Consider the following 14,911-nt stretch of genomic DNA (forward strand, 5'->3'; position numbering starts at 1 on the left):
TATTTTATGTCTGATTGAGAAAAATGCCCTTCAGGAGACTGGTTCAAGGAGGAAGCTACCTACTCTGGAGAAAAGCACATTTCTTGATGAAAATCCTGCCGTTGTTATGATCTGTGGAAATCTTGGTTTCTCCTGCGTCTCAGTTTGAAGAAGATCCTGGCACACAGTGTTTTATCTCAGGCCATTCCGTATCTTTCCAATCCTTTTTATTAACCATTTATTTTAATACTTCTTGTGATCGCTTTGTGCTTCTTCAAAATGGATCTTTCTTCTTCGAAATTTGCTGCTCTTCTGCATATAGTGGTCTCAGGATTCGCTTTCTTATGTCCTTTTATAAGGATCAGCAGAACAATAAATCATTTCTTGGTAACTGTGAGATCTGGAGCATACAAAACAGTCTCCTTTGCTCAACTATGGAATTTTGTTTTAAGTTACTTTTTGGGGACAACATTCATGCTGGGAACCACATAAAAATCAAGGAATCTTCGACAAATCTAGGTATCGGCTTCTTCACACCTTAAAGGAAGGAATGTTAATGCTTAATCATTCCTATCAAACTGATGTATGTTCTCTAATCCTTCTGGATTGCCGTCTATTAGTCTTTTGAAAATCTGCCTCTACAATCCTTGTCGAGGTGCTTTGTTTGAGATGATCACAGTTGATATTTTTCAAATTGTATTTTAAGGAGCCTGTTCACCTGCATGAGTCAGAGTTTGTTTTGCCTAATTTTAGTTAAACTGGTACATAATCAAAATCTCTTTCCCTTGCCAAATATAGAAGTCTGTTAGAGCTGTAGGGTTAGACTACCATGTTAGATTAATGGCAAGTGCCCTTACACACTGAAGAGAATACTTTAAATTTAATTCTGATTAATATCTGCTTCAGCCTCTAGAAATGTAGTCTCACTAATAGCCCCATAACGCCCAAGTTCTAGGAACTGACTTCCCTTTAAGAATATATAGGCAGAAAGAAAACTTACATGAGCATTTTTATCACTATGGGGGACAGTCTGGACTGGGCCTCTCTCACTCAAAAGATCAGATCTCCACAATGGGTTTGTACATATACAAAGTATTTTGAGACTTGAGCATCCACGATTATTTATGAAATATAGTAGGAATACAAGCCGGGGAATTTTACCCTGTCACCTATCATGAACTTTCATATAGCTTTAGGGATCAAAAATTCATAGATGGTGTTTTGCAATACTATTCACTTTATTCACAGTAAGTCACAGCTTAATTTAAAAGTGCCAATTTCTTGTCTTGAATTCACGCTGAAGTGTTAGAAGAATACTTCTATGCAGAAAATTAGATGCTGCTGAAATAGGTGACAAAGCATCCTGTCCTTTAAGTATTATTAAAGCAGACACTAGCATTGGATGAATTAAACATCCCCTCTCAGCAGAATTCTCTCGGTGTATTGCTGTTTATGATGATTCATAGATTTTTCCTGGGACAGGAAGTGTTTCAGGAAGTGACTTGCCTATTTTCATGTCCTTTAAGCACTGCGTGTGCTCTTTGGGTGCCTTCTTGATACATTTTTCCATGGTTTGGGATACTTAGGGATAGAGACATTCTGCCTAAGAACAGAAAAGGTCCGAATATGGATCAAAGATCAGATTGGGTTTGTATTCTGTTTTCAGCAGTGCCCGAAAGCAGATGCTTATGTCTAGTATTATTTGTGTGTTATCTAATACAATTTCCAGCACCTTGCTGCTCCCTGGCAGTCTAACTCTACCCTGACTGGATCCGAACAGGTGGTGAGAGATAAGAGAAAGGATTGACTGGAGGGAAACTGAGATAGCTGGGGATTGAGGTGGCCCCAGATTTCTTCCTGGCCTATTTGAGTGCTGTTTCCTTCGTTAGCACCAAAGATGGCTTCATTCTTCCTGACCACTGATGAGCCCCCACTAGAACATCAGGCATCTTCATTCAGCTGCTGCATTACTTGTCCTGCTCCTGTGGGAGCTCTGCTTGGACCCCTCTCACCTTGGTGGAGGGTCAAATGCCTTGCTGGGCTCCAGTCACCAGGTCCCTCTGAGCAGTCCTTTGCCATGTTAATCTTCTTGGCTTTCACTTGGTTAAGAAAACGTTTTTTAAAAGGGGGGTGCAGGAGGCAAACAGTCTGTCTCGTGTGCCAGGTGCTAGAAGAGGGATGCCAATGAGAGACACATTCCTACTATTTTTTATGCTTCCATAGTTCTCTGTCCTCTCATCCTGTGTTCCTAGAGGAGGTAACAGTCAGGATCTCTTCCTGCGATCAGTCATGACAAGGTTTAATGTTTGTTACTACACACAGAACCTTGTTCAGCTGTAGGTTTGTTTACAGGGCTAATCCTAGGCCAGGCTCAAGATTAAAAAAGAATAAATCAGACAAGGTGTGACGCTCCTATGATTTGTTTTACACATTTGTAAATACTTAGAGACACAACCAAGAATTATGCTTTCCCTCCCCGCCCCGCTTTTGCCTGGGAATAATGGAAGACGGCTTCTCAATTTTTTGTCTTTTACAAATCTTGCTATACAGTGCAGGAGTTCTGTGTATAATTGTGAGGGGGAAAGTTCATTACATTAAAATATGGTATGTGCCTATAGTTGTAGTGTAGGTTGTTTGAAGGCTGATTTCCCAGTGATTGATTATATTATGTAAGGGTTTTAAAACTTAGCAACTCTTGTTCCCTTTCTCCATGTAAAACAACTCCAAATGATTTCTATTTTCATTTTCTCAATCGTTATATTTTTCTTCTCTTTCAGTGCACAGGAATTGGAGTCATAAAGATACCATAATGTTAATAGATTTGTCTCAGAGTTCATGAGGTCAAACTTGTTGGTCTTCCCATATGACTAACAGTGCAAAAATCTGGAATCAACTCAGTTAATCTTGGGCATAAAATAACCGGCACTGAAGAACTGCACATCCATAAATCAAGAGACTAACCTCTGATTTATTTCTTATTGGGTCACATGTTCTACTTTCACCATAACAGCAGATAAAGGTAACTATAATTAAAATGTCTATTTCCTTCTCTACTATTTGTGTTCACATTCACGCTACTGAATATACCCCTTTCATAATACTATATCTTTTCAGTATTCTGCAGTTATTGTTTCATTAAAAATACCCCTGTGATATTAACTGTATAATAAATTACAATTCAAAATAAAATATCAGCCATTTCATCCATGGGAGAGAATAATAAAGCCATAATAAAAAGGAATAAAGTTTAGCAATATGATAATGTAGCATGAGGTTTTTATAGACTCCATGTAAATGTTAAAATCTATAAATTTTTTATATTGTGGAAAAAATAGTAATGAAGGGGGCAGGGAGAGGGGAAAAAAAGCAACATTAGCTGGCTGGTTTAATCCTGAAATTGCTGTTATTCCGATTTCCTTTTATAATCTGAAAAAGAGTGTACAAAAATTATGCGTATGAAATTATTTGTTTGTGGCTTATCTTATTTACTGTAGGTATTAAAGATAAATTGAAGAAGAAAAACTGTGAGTTTCCACTTTCCAGCCCACGGTATTGGCAACTGAAGAAACTCTAAAGACTAATCACCTCTCTCCTTGCCTTTCTTCGTTCACACCTAGTATCCCTGTACATACTCTGCCCTTATTTTTCCAACTATGCTTTAGAAAACTTCTGTATTTGGCTTCTTTTTATATATTCGTGTTCTAACTGATGGTAGAAGGATGTGCAAATATGGGAAGGAGAGGATAGGACATGAAATCCTTCTTGCAACCATTTTCTTCTTGTTGCATCCTCCTTCACACCACACTGGTGGGATATGAATTTAAAACCTTCATTTTCTTGTAGGCTAAAGATAATTTATTTAATTGTACTCGTCCAATACTTAATATTCCTTCTGACAGCTGATTGCACAAGGCATTTGCAATTTGATTTAAATAAAACTCTCTTAAATGATTTTTTATTTAAATAAAGGAGAAAGGAGGAAAGATATGCACACAAAGAGTATGGATTTCTAAAACAGGTTCAATGCAGGTACAAATAATTATTACTTTAAAAAGCTGCCATTTTGGAAACTCAACACTGGTCTGCCTTGGTTTTTTGTATTGTGTTGGTCTAGAGACCGCACAACAAAATGTACTAGATATCCCCTAGAACATGCTGACTTGCAAAATATGGGGGCACTTATTGTCCTCTCATGATGGAGCTGCTTCTATTTAATTGACAGGTGGCTCATCACTGACAAGGACATCATGCATTCTACCTGCATAATCAAGATTCTTGCTGCATTTCTAAAAAGGAGATGAGGAAGTAGAGAGGAAACGAAGCTACACTGGAATAAGATAAGGAACTGACTGAGCACTTGCACTTCTGAAACAAAAGGTTTCTTTCTTCTGTAAACCTAAACTTTGTTTTCATGTGTGGGTCTTTAAAACAGCAGTAGTTAAAGGACAGTACGGCACTAGATGAAGAGATGCTCAAGAGAACATATCAATATGAGACACTGCATAATCCAGAAACATTTAAGGACAACTATAGCTTTAATCTCAAAGGTTACAGCTCTGAGACACTGTGTAGTATTAGAACATAGTTAGCTTTCCTCACACACAGCAGTAGCACTCAATAGTTTAAGACAGAAAATTAAGATAAACACTGGACACAGCAAAAAATCCTGAGGCAATTTATACAGATGTAATGTTATTCTTCAAGCTGCAATCCACTCAGGACTACTGAGGACTACTGAACCTAAACCACAAAGAGCCAAAGAGGAGCTGATTTGTGCCTCCCCTGTCAAGAGGGAACCTAGGGCAGATTAATTAAATACGAAAAAAACCCATCGTCTTTCTGTCTCCTGCCTTATCCCATGCCAAGGAGGTGGTCTCTGGGAGAGGCAGCATAGAGTTCCCCTCCAGCAGGAGACAGTGAGAAAGGAGAGCAAAGAGGGAGCCCTTTGCAACTATACTGCAGTTACAAATGGCGTGGGGAAGATGGATAGGGTTTAGTTGTTCACTGTCTCTTCTAAAGGAAAAATTAAGAGGCTTAAAATGAAGCAAGCAGGAGGTAGATTCAAAACAGTCTGAGGAAGGTGGTCTTCATGCAATAGGGGAGTTAAACTGTGGAAGTCCTTGTAGCTGGGTGTTACAAATGCAAACATTTCCATGAATTTCAAAGGGAAAATGGAAAAAGCGATGGAGGAGAAATCCATTTGAATAACACAAAGAAACCACAACTGGCTCAAGAAGTCCCTCGGCTGTCAGGGAGCTGCAGGAGTGAGGGTGCTCCACAAGGGCACATAAGTCAGGAGCTGAGGGCTATCCCAGCACACGGGGCAGTGACCTTGCCAGCCGGGGCACAGCTCCACTGTACCCAAGCAGCTTGGTGGCAGTGACAGGGTCTCTCACCAGTCCAGCAGTCATCAAACCAACAGGTCTTATTGGCCCTGACCAGACCCACCTGGGGCTTCCACCCACACCCGCTGCTCATGGCTGCAGGGGGTCCAATTACGCTCAGGCCTTCGGTTTCTGCGTGAGCTGTGTTGTAGGCGTACCTCTTTCTAGCCCTGTCCTTGAGCTGTTTGGCTTTCCTGGTTTGAACCTGGACCTGACGTGTTACCTTGTTTCTGCCTGATGATCACTGAACTGTTGATAGGACCTTCTTCTGACCGCCCCTTCTCTACTTGCCCAGTTCAAGAGCTGTGGGACTGCACCTTCTCAGTGAGATCATTGCCCAGCCTTCGTTGTGGCCATCCTTGGCTCCTGGCTTGTTCTCTGTTGTGGAAGAGTCTTGCTCTTGCTGCTCCCTGGCAGCTCAGGCTTTCTCAGGCCCTGAGCTGAGTACCATGGAGCCTGGCCTTCAGACTAGAGCCAGGGCTTGCCCCCACAGCCTCCCTGCACCTAGCTGTCATAAGACTTGACCCCGTGGCCACCCTGCATTTTCTGTTTCAACCCCAAGCCCTGCAAGGAACTGTGATCAGTAACCTCCCCTGCACCCAGAGTGACACCCCCTGCCCACCAACTCCTTTAGCACCTTTTGGGAGAATCTAGGCTTTGTCATGCTCCAAATCAACAGCCCTCAAGGAGCATTTCAAGGACAATCTGCTATGTGGGTTGATCTGCCCCTCTACCTCCACTACCAGTGCCCCGTATTTTTTGTCAAAAAGAAGTATGGGGGTTTCTGACCCTTCATAGAAGGAGCCTGCCAACTTAAGGTGGCTTCAGCCTACCTGGGATCCACATGCCAGCAGTTGGGGTCCACCAGGTACCCCAGGAACTCCACCCTGTGCTGTTGAAAAGACCAGATCTCTGGGGTTTGACATGGAGCCACTACTGCGCAAGTGACTCAGGGCTTCCCTGGCATAGTCTGTGTGCCGGTTGAGCATCAGAGAACATGATGTCGAGAATGCCACTACATAGCTATCAAGTAGGCTGTGCAGGACATCACTTACAAAATGATGGAAGGTGGTCAGAGCATAGAAGAGACCAAATGGTATCGCAAGATGCTCATAGTGTCAGTATCTGGTTCAGAAAGCAGTTTTCCACTCCTTCCCTTCTAGCATGCAAGGACTGCAGAGTTTCTTAGAATTTGCCAACTTCTTTTGATGACTTGTAACAGGGTTTTCCAGTATCATGGCTCCTATAACAGCACCTACTTGGAAGGGACCTCACTTTCTATGGGCATAAGAAGCACACACAGCTTCTGAGGAACTGAAACAGGCATTCACCACAGCCTGCCTCACAGTCCCACCCACGCCCTGGCTGGCATTTCACTGTAGAAGCAGATGCTTCTGTGTCACAGGGGCCATACTCTCCCAGAAGCTGGCCCAAAGCACAACCCAGGATCCTATGTCTATTTCTCTAGGCAGCTTACCCCCACTGAGAGGAATTACGATGTCTGGGACAAGCAGCACCTGAAAATCAAAGCTGCCTCTGAGGAGTGGTACCACATTCTTGAGGTAGTAGAAGAACCAACAGCGGTGCTGACCTACCACCAGAACCTGGAATACAACTGAAGGATGAGTTGCTTCTCTCCCCACCTTGTCTGCCCAGCTTCTCTCTCTCTTCACACTTTGTTAACTATCCATTCATCACTAACTTTGATTTCCAACCCAGAAGTCTGCCAGCCACACCGGCTGCCTCACGCGTACCTGCACCAAGTGACTGTCAGAGCAGGGGGTTTGTTGGTGCAACTGACGACAGTTGCCATTTCTACCACAGCAAAAGCAACCCCCTTTTCTCCATCTGTGTCCTCATTCTTGGGAGGAGGGGCGAGGTAGATGGTGCCTATGTCCATGGGCTCTTCCTCTGGGGATAGTAAGGAAGGTGGAGCAAAACATGGTGGAGGTCTGCATATGCTCTTCCTGACAGAGCTAGGTGCTTCTCCAGTGGTAGGCCTGTCTGACAGGCTGCCCCAGGCTCTGGGGTAGGCCAGTCCTAGCCATCTCATTTTTGAGGGCCTCAGGCAGCCCTAGACTTTAGAGGGCCGTAAGGGCTTGCTCTTCACACTCAGTTTCCACAATAAACTCCGTGACCTGAATTGTGTAGTTAGTGGCCAACTACTTCCCCTGCTGGAGCTCCAGCAAGGCAGCCTTGGCCACTGTACAGTTGCGGTCCCCCAAAACCTGCTCCAAATCAATGAATAAGTCCTCAGGTTTTGGAGCACAGGGCCATTGTCTTCCACATGGTCCCAATCCACTCCTGCGTTTCCCTGAGCGTTGGGAGATTATTACTCCTGAGCATCTAATGTTCCTTGGGATATACAGCCCCTGGATAGGCTGTAAAGATTAGCCACATCTGACTAGTAAATCCTGATACCATTGTCGAAGTCCCCACTGAATCGTTCTAGAAGTTGGGGAGCAAGAGATGCTGAAGCAGCCTGAAAGGCTGTGCCACACCTCTCCGTGCTGACCATAGCTTCCTGCAGGATTCTGAGGTTAACCTGCAGCTGATGGGCAGCCGGAAGACCAGGCTCCATGACAGTCAGCTCTGGGCTTGAGATGGCCCGAGCTACCTGTGAGGAAGCAGCAAGACTGGGGCTGCTCTGCAAGGGATGACAGTCAAAAGCCGAGGGAGACCATATCACACAGGGATGGTGATCTCACCAACCAGGGCACAGCACCCACGCAGGGCAGCCTGGTGACAGTAACAGATTCTGCTGACAGCCCAGTGACCACCAGGTAAACATGAGACGGCAGGTCAAGTCCAAGTGCCATTCCTGAAATCCAGTCAAAAGGAGCTGCAGGGCACAGGGCTAGGCACATGCCTGCCATCAACACAGCTTAGGAAAGGGCTGGAGGCCAAGGTTTGAGCATAAATGGAGCTACCCCCGCAGCTAAGCTGGCAAGTGCACACTGGCATGTACCTGAGGCTCCAGCTTAACTCCAGCGCAGTCTGGAGAGGAGAACATTAACATAAACTAAGCAGCCACAGGAATCAGCTCCAATTATCTTGCACCTTCTAGCTGGAGCTTAAAACCCAGGCCAAATATGTCTTGAAGGTGTTAACATCAATGACCACAGATTATTTTCACACTCTCCAGGCCCTTCAGTCACTCATTGCTACACCCATCCTGAAAAAGTTGCATAAAGATTTAGGAAAACTTTTAAGTGGTGGGGAAGGAGCACAAATACAGGAACAGGCAAGAGAGACGATAAATTCAGGCTTGCCAGATCTTCTGACATGAACAGCAATGTTGGAAATAGGGCCTGTGTGACCACCCGCTCTCTATCCACAATGAATAACCATTATAGCATCCCAACTTCCTGATTAAAGACAAGGACAGACTTTGTTTGTGGATTTTTGTTTGTTTTACTTTAAATAAAAGCCTTATACCGAGACCTAGGTTGCAGTCCTAAGCAACAGAAAGACTGGTCTCTCTGTTGTGAAGTACTAAATGTGAAAATGCCTGAAACTTTATCTTAAATACAAATTGCAGAATTTGGACTACAAAATTGTATTTTATGGATAAAACTGGATTTCAAAGAATGAGGAAATCGTATAGTTACTCAATCCATTTTCAGACTTAAAGTTCAACTGTATGGATTGCGTGTTATTGGAAACCAAACAGAACAACAAACTAATAAAGATGCGCTAAAAAGAAAAGTAGATGAAAAAAATCAGATATTCCTTGACCAAAACCAGGCATTACACTTGGGAAAAAAGTCCAATTACTGTCACATGTGCAGTCACTGCATTAGGAGAAAAGTATCCCCCAGCTAAACTATTCAGAAAAATTATACCAAAAAGTTGCCACTAAAACAAGCAAAATAAAATCTCTCTGCCTGCTCCGGATTACCTTTTTTAAAAGCGTGCTGTCATTTAGAATGAAACGTTAAATAAAGGCGATATCATTCAAGTCTCTATAAACCAGAAACTCTCAAAGTAAAATTACATCCTTAAACAGTGCAGGTAACTGCACAGACATAGAACTTCAGCACTAACATTTTTGCCCAAGGTAGTCTGATGTCCTTGATTCTAGTCTCAGCATCCTCCTGCTCACACACCTGTACGCTTGTTTATGACACCCAGTGTGACGACATAATGCAATTTAAGTACAATAAAAGGTCAATAATTTTAAACCCATACCATTCATATCCCTAACAGTGTTGGTTTTTTTAAACAGTTGGTTGTACTGTGCAATTCTCTCCATACCTCAGCTGAGATAGCTTTTACTTAAAAATTACTGATTAACATTTTAAATAAATAAAAATAAAGCTGCGCCTGTCTTATCCGTACAAATCCACATTTTGTAAATTGAATCAGCCATACTGTACAGTATTAAAATAAAATGTGCAATAATTTCCTAGTAAGTTACTGCCATTTAACTATGCATTTTTCCAAGGCATGGTACACAAAAGAACTCCTACAATGGCAGATCAGCCTACCACATGAAAATGTTAACCTTCTAATGAAGAGAGTGGGACATGTTTTGCTCGTTCTTTGTGTTGGGTGACATAAGGCAGCACAAGAAGCATAACAAGGAAATTCACGTGTCCCAGGTTCTTCATCATAGTCACAATGAATACTGGTCCCCTATACAAATGACAGATACAAAGCTGTAAAATATGGGAATATAATTTTATTGTGTTAATCTGCATATGTATTGGTACAGCTGTTCTGTGAATGCTTCTGAAGAAAATTTTTCCATAACTGTGGCTCTCCCAGCTGCTCCCATTGTATCCTTTAAGAGAGGATCTCTCACAATTTTTTCCATGGCCTCAGAGAATTGCGTTGGCAGAGGATCACACAAAAATCCTGTAACGTTATGCAAGATTGATTCTAAAGGACCGCCTGAATTAACTGCTATAACTGGACATCTCATATACATTGCCTCCAGAGGAACAATGCCAAAATGTTCATTGCTTGGCGTATAAAGCACACATACGGAGTTACTAAAAAGAGAGACTTTCTGTTCATCTGAGAATGATCTCAGAAAAGTGACATGGTCATTAACACTAAGCTTGGCTGCAAGTCTCCTCAGCTCTTCATAGTGCTCCACATTCTCCAGAACTCGTTTATCATAACCACCTGCCATAACCAGGTGAACTTCATTCCACTCATGAGAATCCAGTCTTCCTCGAAGCTCATGCAAAGCTTCAAGGGCCAGTGCTAGATTCTTTTTTCTCTCATACCTATTAATGGAAAGAAACAAGAACTTTTTCTTTTTGGGTATCAGGTCAGTTATGTCCCCAGGAACTACTGCTTCAAAGCTACTGATATTGAGCGATGGGTAGAGGACATCTGGGTTTATGTGAGATAAAGACTTAAACGTGTCCTTGAACACGCTGGCGGTGAACCTGCTGTTCACAACAACGCAGTCTGCCATGCCAGTCGTGTACTCTTCCAGCCAGTCGAGCGGTAATCTGTAGACGCGCTTTAGGAAAGAATCTCTCTTGGTCAGAAGCTGATCAGGAAAGTGACAGTAAAACAAAACCTTCTTACGGGTTCTGGCCAGTCTAAGTACAGGAATGCAAGCAGACACCTAGTCCACCCAGGAGAGACAGGACAAGAGAAGACGTTCATTATTTGCATTAGGGGTGCTGGCGTGTACGTCTGATTTCAAAGCCATGCCCCGAGAGCCAGCCCTTTGCAAGCCAAGGGCCTTCTCCCTCTCCCCTCTGCAAGCGCATCAAGCTGCACCCCCTCGCCCGCGACCTCTTGCTGCGGCTCTGGGTTTCCTCCCTCACCTCGGGCCTGCGAGGCCGCCGAGACCCCTTCCCCGCCCCGGCCCCATCAAGCCGCGGGGCCTCCCCACGCACCTCCTCCTGCCCAGGCCCCACCACCCGGGGAGCCCAAGCGGCAGCGGCTCCCTCTCCCGCCAGCCCCCCTCGGGCCTCCCCTCACCGCAGCAGCGCGGCGGCAAATGGCGGCCGCCGCCCCCCGCACCTGGTCGCAGACGAAGGCGTCGGCCCGCTCGCCGCTGAGCAGCAGGACGTAGAGGGCCACGAAGACCATGCGCAGGGCGGCGCACAGGGCGTGCCCGCGGCCCCACAGGCTGCGCGGCAGCCAGCCGCCGGCCTGCCGCACCGGCAGCCCCCGCGTCTCCGCGAAGCAGCGCCCGGCGTCGTAGTGCGCCGTCCAGATCTGCACCCGGCAACCCCGCGCCTGCAGCGCCAGCGCCGCGTCCACCACCAGCCGCTCCGCCCCGCCCAGCCCCAGGTCCGGGTGCAGGAACACCACGGACGGGCCCTCCCCGGCCTCCGCCTCGTCCGCCGCCGCCGCCATGGCTGCCGCGGCGGGCCCAGGGGGCGGCCCGCCGGCCACGTAGCGGGCAGCAGCGCGCATGCGCAGCCCGACGGCCACCGGAGGCCACGTCAACCTTCCTCCGGGGCCTTCCCTCTCGCCCCACCCGCCGGGCGGCCCGGCCGCTGCCCGGCGCCTCCTCCCGCGCCTTCCCTGCTCGGCCGCCCCGGCCCGGCAGCTGGTGAGGGAGCGGAGCGACCGAGGCGTTGCGCGGGGTCAGCTCGCTCAGAAGGCGGCCGCTGAGGGAGAGGGGCAGGGGAAAGCGGCCGGCGCTGCTCAGGCATCGTCCCGGGCAGCCGCGGGGCCCCGGCCGGCGCGGCGCGGGGGCGGGGCCTGCTGCGGGCAGGGAGGTGTCGGGAGCCGCCGTGCAGGAGCGTCTGTGAGGCTCTGCCGATCCCGGAGCCGCCGCCGCCATGGTGGGGTTCTGCCTGGGGCGGGGGGTGGCTGGGGCGCTCCCTCTCCCCCGGCCGTGCCCGCCGCCTCTCACCCCCTCTCGCTTCTCTCCTCTCTCCGCAGCCCGGGCCCAACCCCAGCGCCACAAGCGTCGGCTCGGCCGGCCGCTCCCCCAGCAAGGCCGTGGCTCCCCGCGCGGCGGGCTCCACCGTCCGCCAGAGGTAGGTGCCCGCGGCGTCTTCGTGGTGGGGGCAACCCTTTTCCCCTCGCTGTCCCTAGTGCCGTGTGGCTGGGCGGCCCCAGCGGGGGGCAGGAGGGGGACGGTGGAAAGGGGCCGAGCTGTTCGCTTCCCTGGGGTGTGCAGGCAGGGCTCCTGCGGGGCTAACTCCTCGGTCCTCGGTGCACCTGGCTGTAGCCCCAGGCGGTGCTGTGCCAGCCATCGTGCCCTCTGCTTGCCTGGCTATACGGGCTGAGGCAACTGTCTTGCTTCTGCGGAGTCTCTTGGGGTGCTTAGTGCTAGAAGCTGGCAGAGCGCTAATGTGTTTTGGTCTTGGTTTCATTCTGTTACCCCCTAAAGGAAGAATGCCAGCTGCGGGACAAGAAGCGCGGGCCGTGCCACCTCCACAGGTACCGGTGGGATGTGGCGATTCTACACTGAGGACTCTCCAGGGCTCAAAGTGTAAGTTGGATATACAGGTGGTGGCAGGCGTGGGGGCTGTGTATTTCGCCTGCTTATGTAGTCTTTCAGTCTTTGAATTGTGAGCTCAAATGTTCTGGTCTACATGGGAAAACATGCTGAATTGATGGCTGCTTAGATACATTTGGGATGAAATATTTTATTTAATCTGTAAACCTGGAGAGGTAGTTTTTAAAGTTATAGTGGCTTTAAAAAGGTAGGTACAAGTTACATTTTGTAATTGCCGAGACTTACCTTAAGTGGTTTTTGAAGACTGCAAGCAATCACTTTGAAGCTGGGAAAGATTCCTTGTCACAGTGAATTTAGGCATCTTCATGCATGTTTTTGTTCTCTTTTAACTAAAACTGTTGTTTTTTCTTTGTTAATAGGTATGTTGTGATCCTGCACCCCCCACCCCCCTTGAAAACATAATGTAACTGATATGCCACATGTTTGCAGAATCTCAGGTGTTTTTATTAAAAAGCTGAAGATAAATTATTTTAGCTAAGCTTGCAAAGCAAATAGCATTCCGATACCTTGTATATCTCTGAGGTGAATATTCCAAGATTATGGTTAAATATTTGGTGGTAGCATCCCTTAAGCTGTAAAGAGAGCCTAAGTTTTTCCTTTTTGGCCAGCTTGACTCATTCAGATCAGTTTCCCAAACAAGCTTTGTAGCCTAATGCTTGGGTAACAAAGGTAGAAGGGATATTTCAACTGATGGGTGCGTGCTAAGTCATAACTTGAGTGGGATTTTGTGCTTCTTGTAGAGTTACACTGTATGGCTTCTTGTTCTTACTGGGTTGAAGAGATTCAAGACACTCAGGGATGTCCCTATTGCTTCTTTTTTTCTAGAATCCATTAGTATTTTATGTTGGAGCCCTTTAAGAGGGCTGCTGCTGGCTGCACAAACAGAACATTTGGGGAAGGGCTGGTGATAGTCTAGTTAGTGATTGTTCCATGAGTAATCCTTCCTCTGAAGTTGTCTTATGTGTTTTCATTTTCATATGTGCTTGACACTTTAGAAGATATAAAACTATACAGCAAACCATCGAAGCAGTGGTGTTCTGCTGCTGCAGGTCCTGCTTTCTCCATTCTGAATCCGGAGAGGAGGCAAGGCAAAGGAGAGAAAGATAATGAGCAATGATAGTGTTCTTGAGTAAATCTGTGCAGACAGGCAAGGCAACTATTTTCTGTGTTTGGTCTACTAAAGCTCAATTTAGAAAAATGAATAAAACCAAACTGAGAAAAACCAGAAGTGTTCTACCATTAGGTAGATTTTTTTCTTCAACAGACTTGTGATACAAGCTATCAAAGCAGCTTTACCAATTTCAGTACATTTCCTTGTGAATCCTTTGGTTTCACTTCTGATGTTGAACGGCCACTCAATTGTTCTAATCTTCAGTACAAGCAGGTCAGTAGATAGATTTTCCCTTTTATTTATGTTGCAACACTGTTTCCCAATTTTAACATTTTGGAACACAGGGAGTGGGTTTTTTGCAAGCTACTGTGGGTGGCTGTATGGTCAGGCTTTTAGTGGAAGAAACAAATCTGTAGTTGGTTTTACAAATTACCTGCACACTAGATGTAACATTTTCTGAATCAGGGCTTGGGAGCAACTTTCTTGCGTATAGTTTTCCATGTATTTTTCTAAGTATGGTTTTTTTTTTTTCCATAGCAACCAATTACGATCTCTGTCCTATCCAGTAGGCTTAAAAATGAAAATGGGTTGTGGTTGCCTCAGTAAAGTGCTTCAGCTGAAGCTGTTTTTAAAAGTGGTTGTGATCACTACTGCATAAAGCATTGTGAAAGGTTAGCCTGCTGGTGTTTGGGCTTTTTTGTGTGTGTGTTTTCTTAAAATTACTATGAAAAAATACAGGAAAACACCTGAGAACAGGCTATTTCATGCTAGCTATGATCAGGAGAATTCTGCTCTAGATCAAATTTTATATTGTGCATAATTATACCTCTGATGCTTCAGGTATTTAGTATCTGTACTCAACATCAGAACCAATAAATATGTTGAATAAGCAAGTTTGATTCGCCTCAGGAAAGTACATTTGATCTGCAGTACGTGATGCTACAAAATATCTGTCTTTAAAAACAGTATTAGCAAAAGGGAGCTGTGGGG

At 45.8% G+C, this 14,911-nt stretch overlaps 2 protein-coding genes across 5 annotated transcripts in view; one reads left to right on the forward strand and one right to left on the reverse strand.

Annotated features, from left to right (window-relative positions):
* Positions 1-10,027: 10,027 nt before the first annotated feature.
* On the reverse strand, positions 10,028-11,768 carry ALG2 (ALG2 alpha-1,3/1,6-mannosyltransferase). Of its 2 annotated transcripts, none has more exons than XM_087758260.1 (2): positions 11,355-11,768; positions 10,028-10,950 (listed from the first exon to the last, which is right to left on the reverse strand). In XM_087758260.1, the coding sequence occupies exons 1-2, from the start codon at positions 11,751-11,753 to the stop codon at positions 10,048-10,050; spliced, it is 1,302 nt and encodes a 433-aa protein (XP_087614386.1). In that variant the 5' UTR covers positions 11,754-11,768; the 3' UTR covers positions 10,028-10,047. The 2 variants fall into 2 exon arrangements, with proteins under 2 accessions (XP_087614386.1, XP_087614378.1); XM_087758252.1 differs by having other exon boundaries at positions 11,313-11,768.
* A 193-nt stretch (positions 11,769-11,961) lies between these two features.
* The window catches only part of SEC61B (SEC61 translocon subunit beta), a 47,006-nt gene continuing 44,056 nt past the window's right edge, over positions 11,962-14,911 (forward strand). For 2 of the 3 annotated variants that reach the window (XR_015704902.1, XM_087758280.1), the window contains exons 1-3: positions 11,976-12,127; positions 12,228-12,325; positions 12,682-12,783. Coding sequence is in view for 2 of the 3 variants with exons in the window: in XM_087758280.1 (XP_087614406.1) it covers positions 12,125-12,127; positions 12,228-12,325; positions 12,682-12,783 (203 nt within the window). In the remaining variant the exon portion in view is untranslated. Of the gene's footprint in view, positions 12,128-12,227; positions 12,326-12,681; positions 12,784-14,911 lie in introns of all 3 variants that reach the window. The other variant, XM_087758273.1, reaches the window with a different exon arrangement.

This window comes from Nipponia nippon, unplaced genomic scaffold, assembly GCF_047370975.1.
Source record: "Nipponia nippon isolate SJK-2023a ecotype South Korea unplaced genomic scaffold, ASM4737097v1 scaffold_1, whole genome shotgun sequence".
Taxonomy (NCBI): Eukaryota; Metazoa; Chordata; class Aves; order Pelecaniformes; family Threskiornithidae; genus Nipponia; species Nipponia nippon.

What these genes read in the sequence shown, in the direction of transcription:
- ALG2 (XM_087758252.1), bottom strand. Translation starts at nt 11,753, where the DNA reads ATGCGCGCTGCTGCCCGCTACGTGGCCGGCGGGCCGCCCCCTGGGCCC. An exon ending in TTTGCCGCCGCGCTGCTGCG is followed by an intron (nt 10,951 to 11,312) that starts GTGAGGGGAGGC and finishes TGGGTGGACTAG; the next exon opens with GTGTCTGCTTGCATTCCTGT.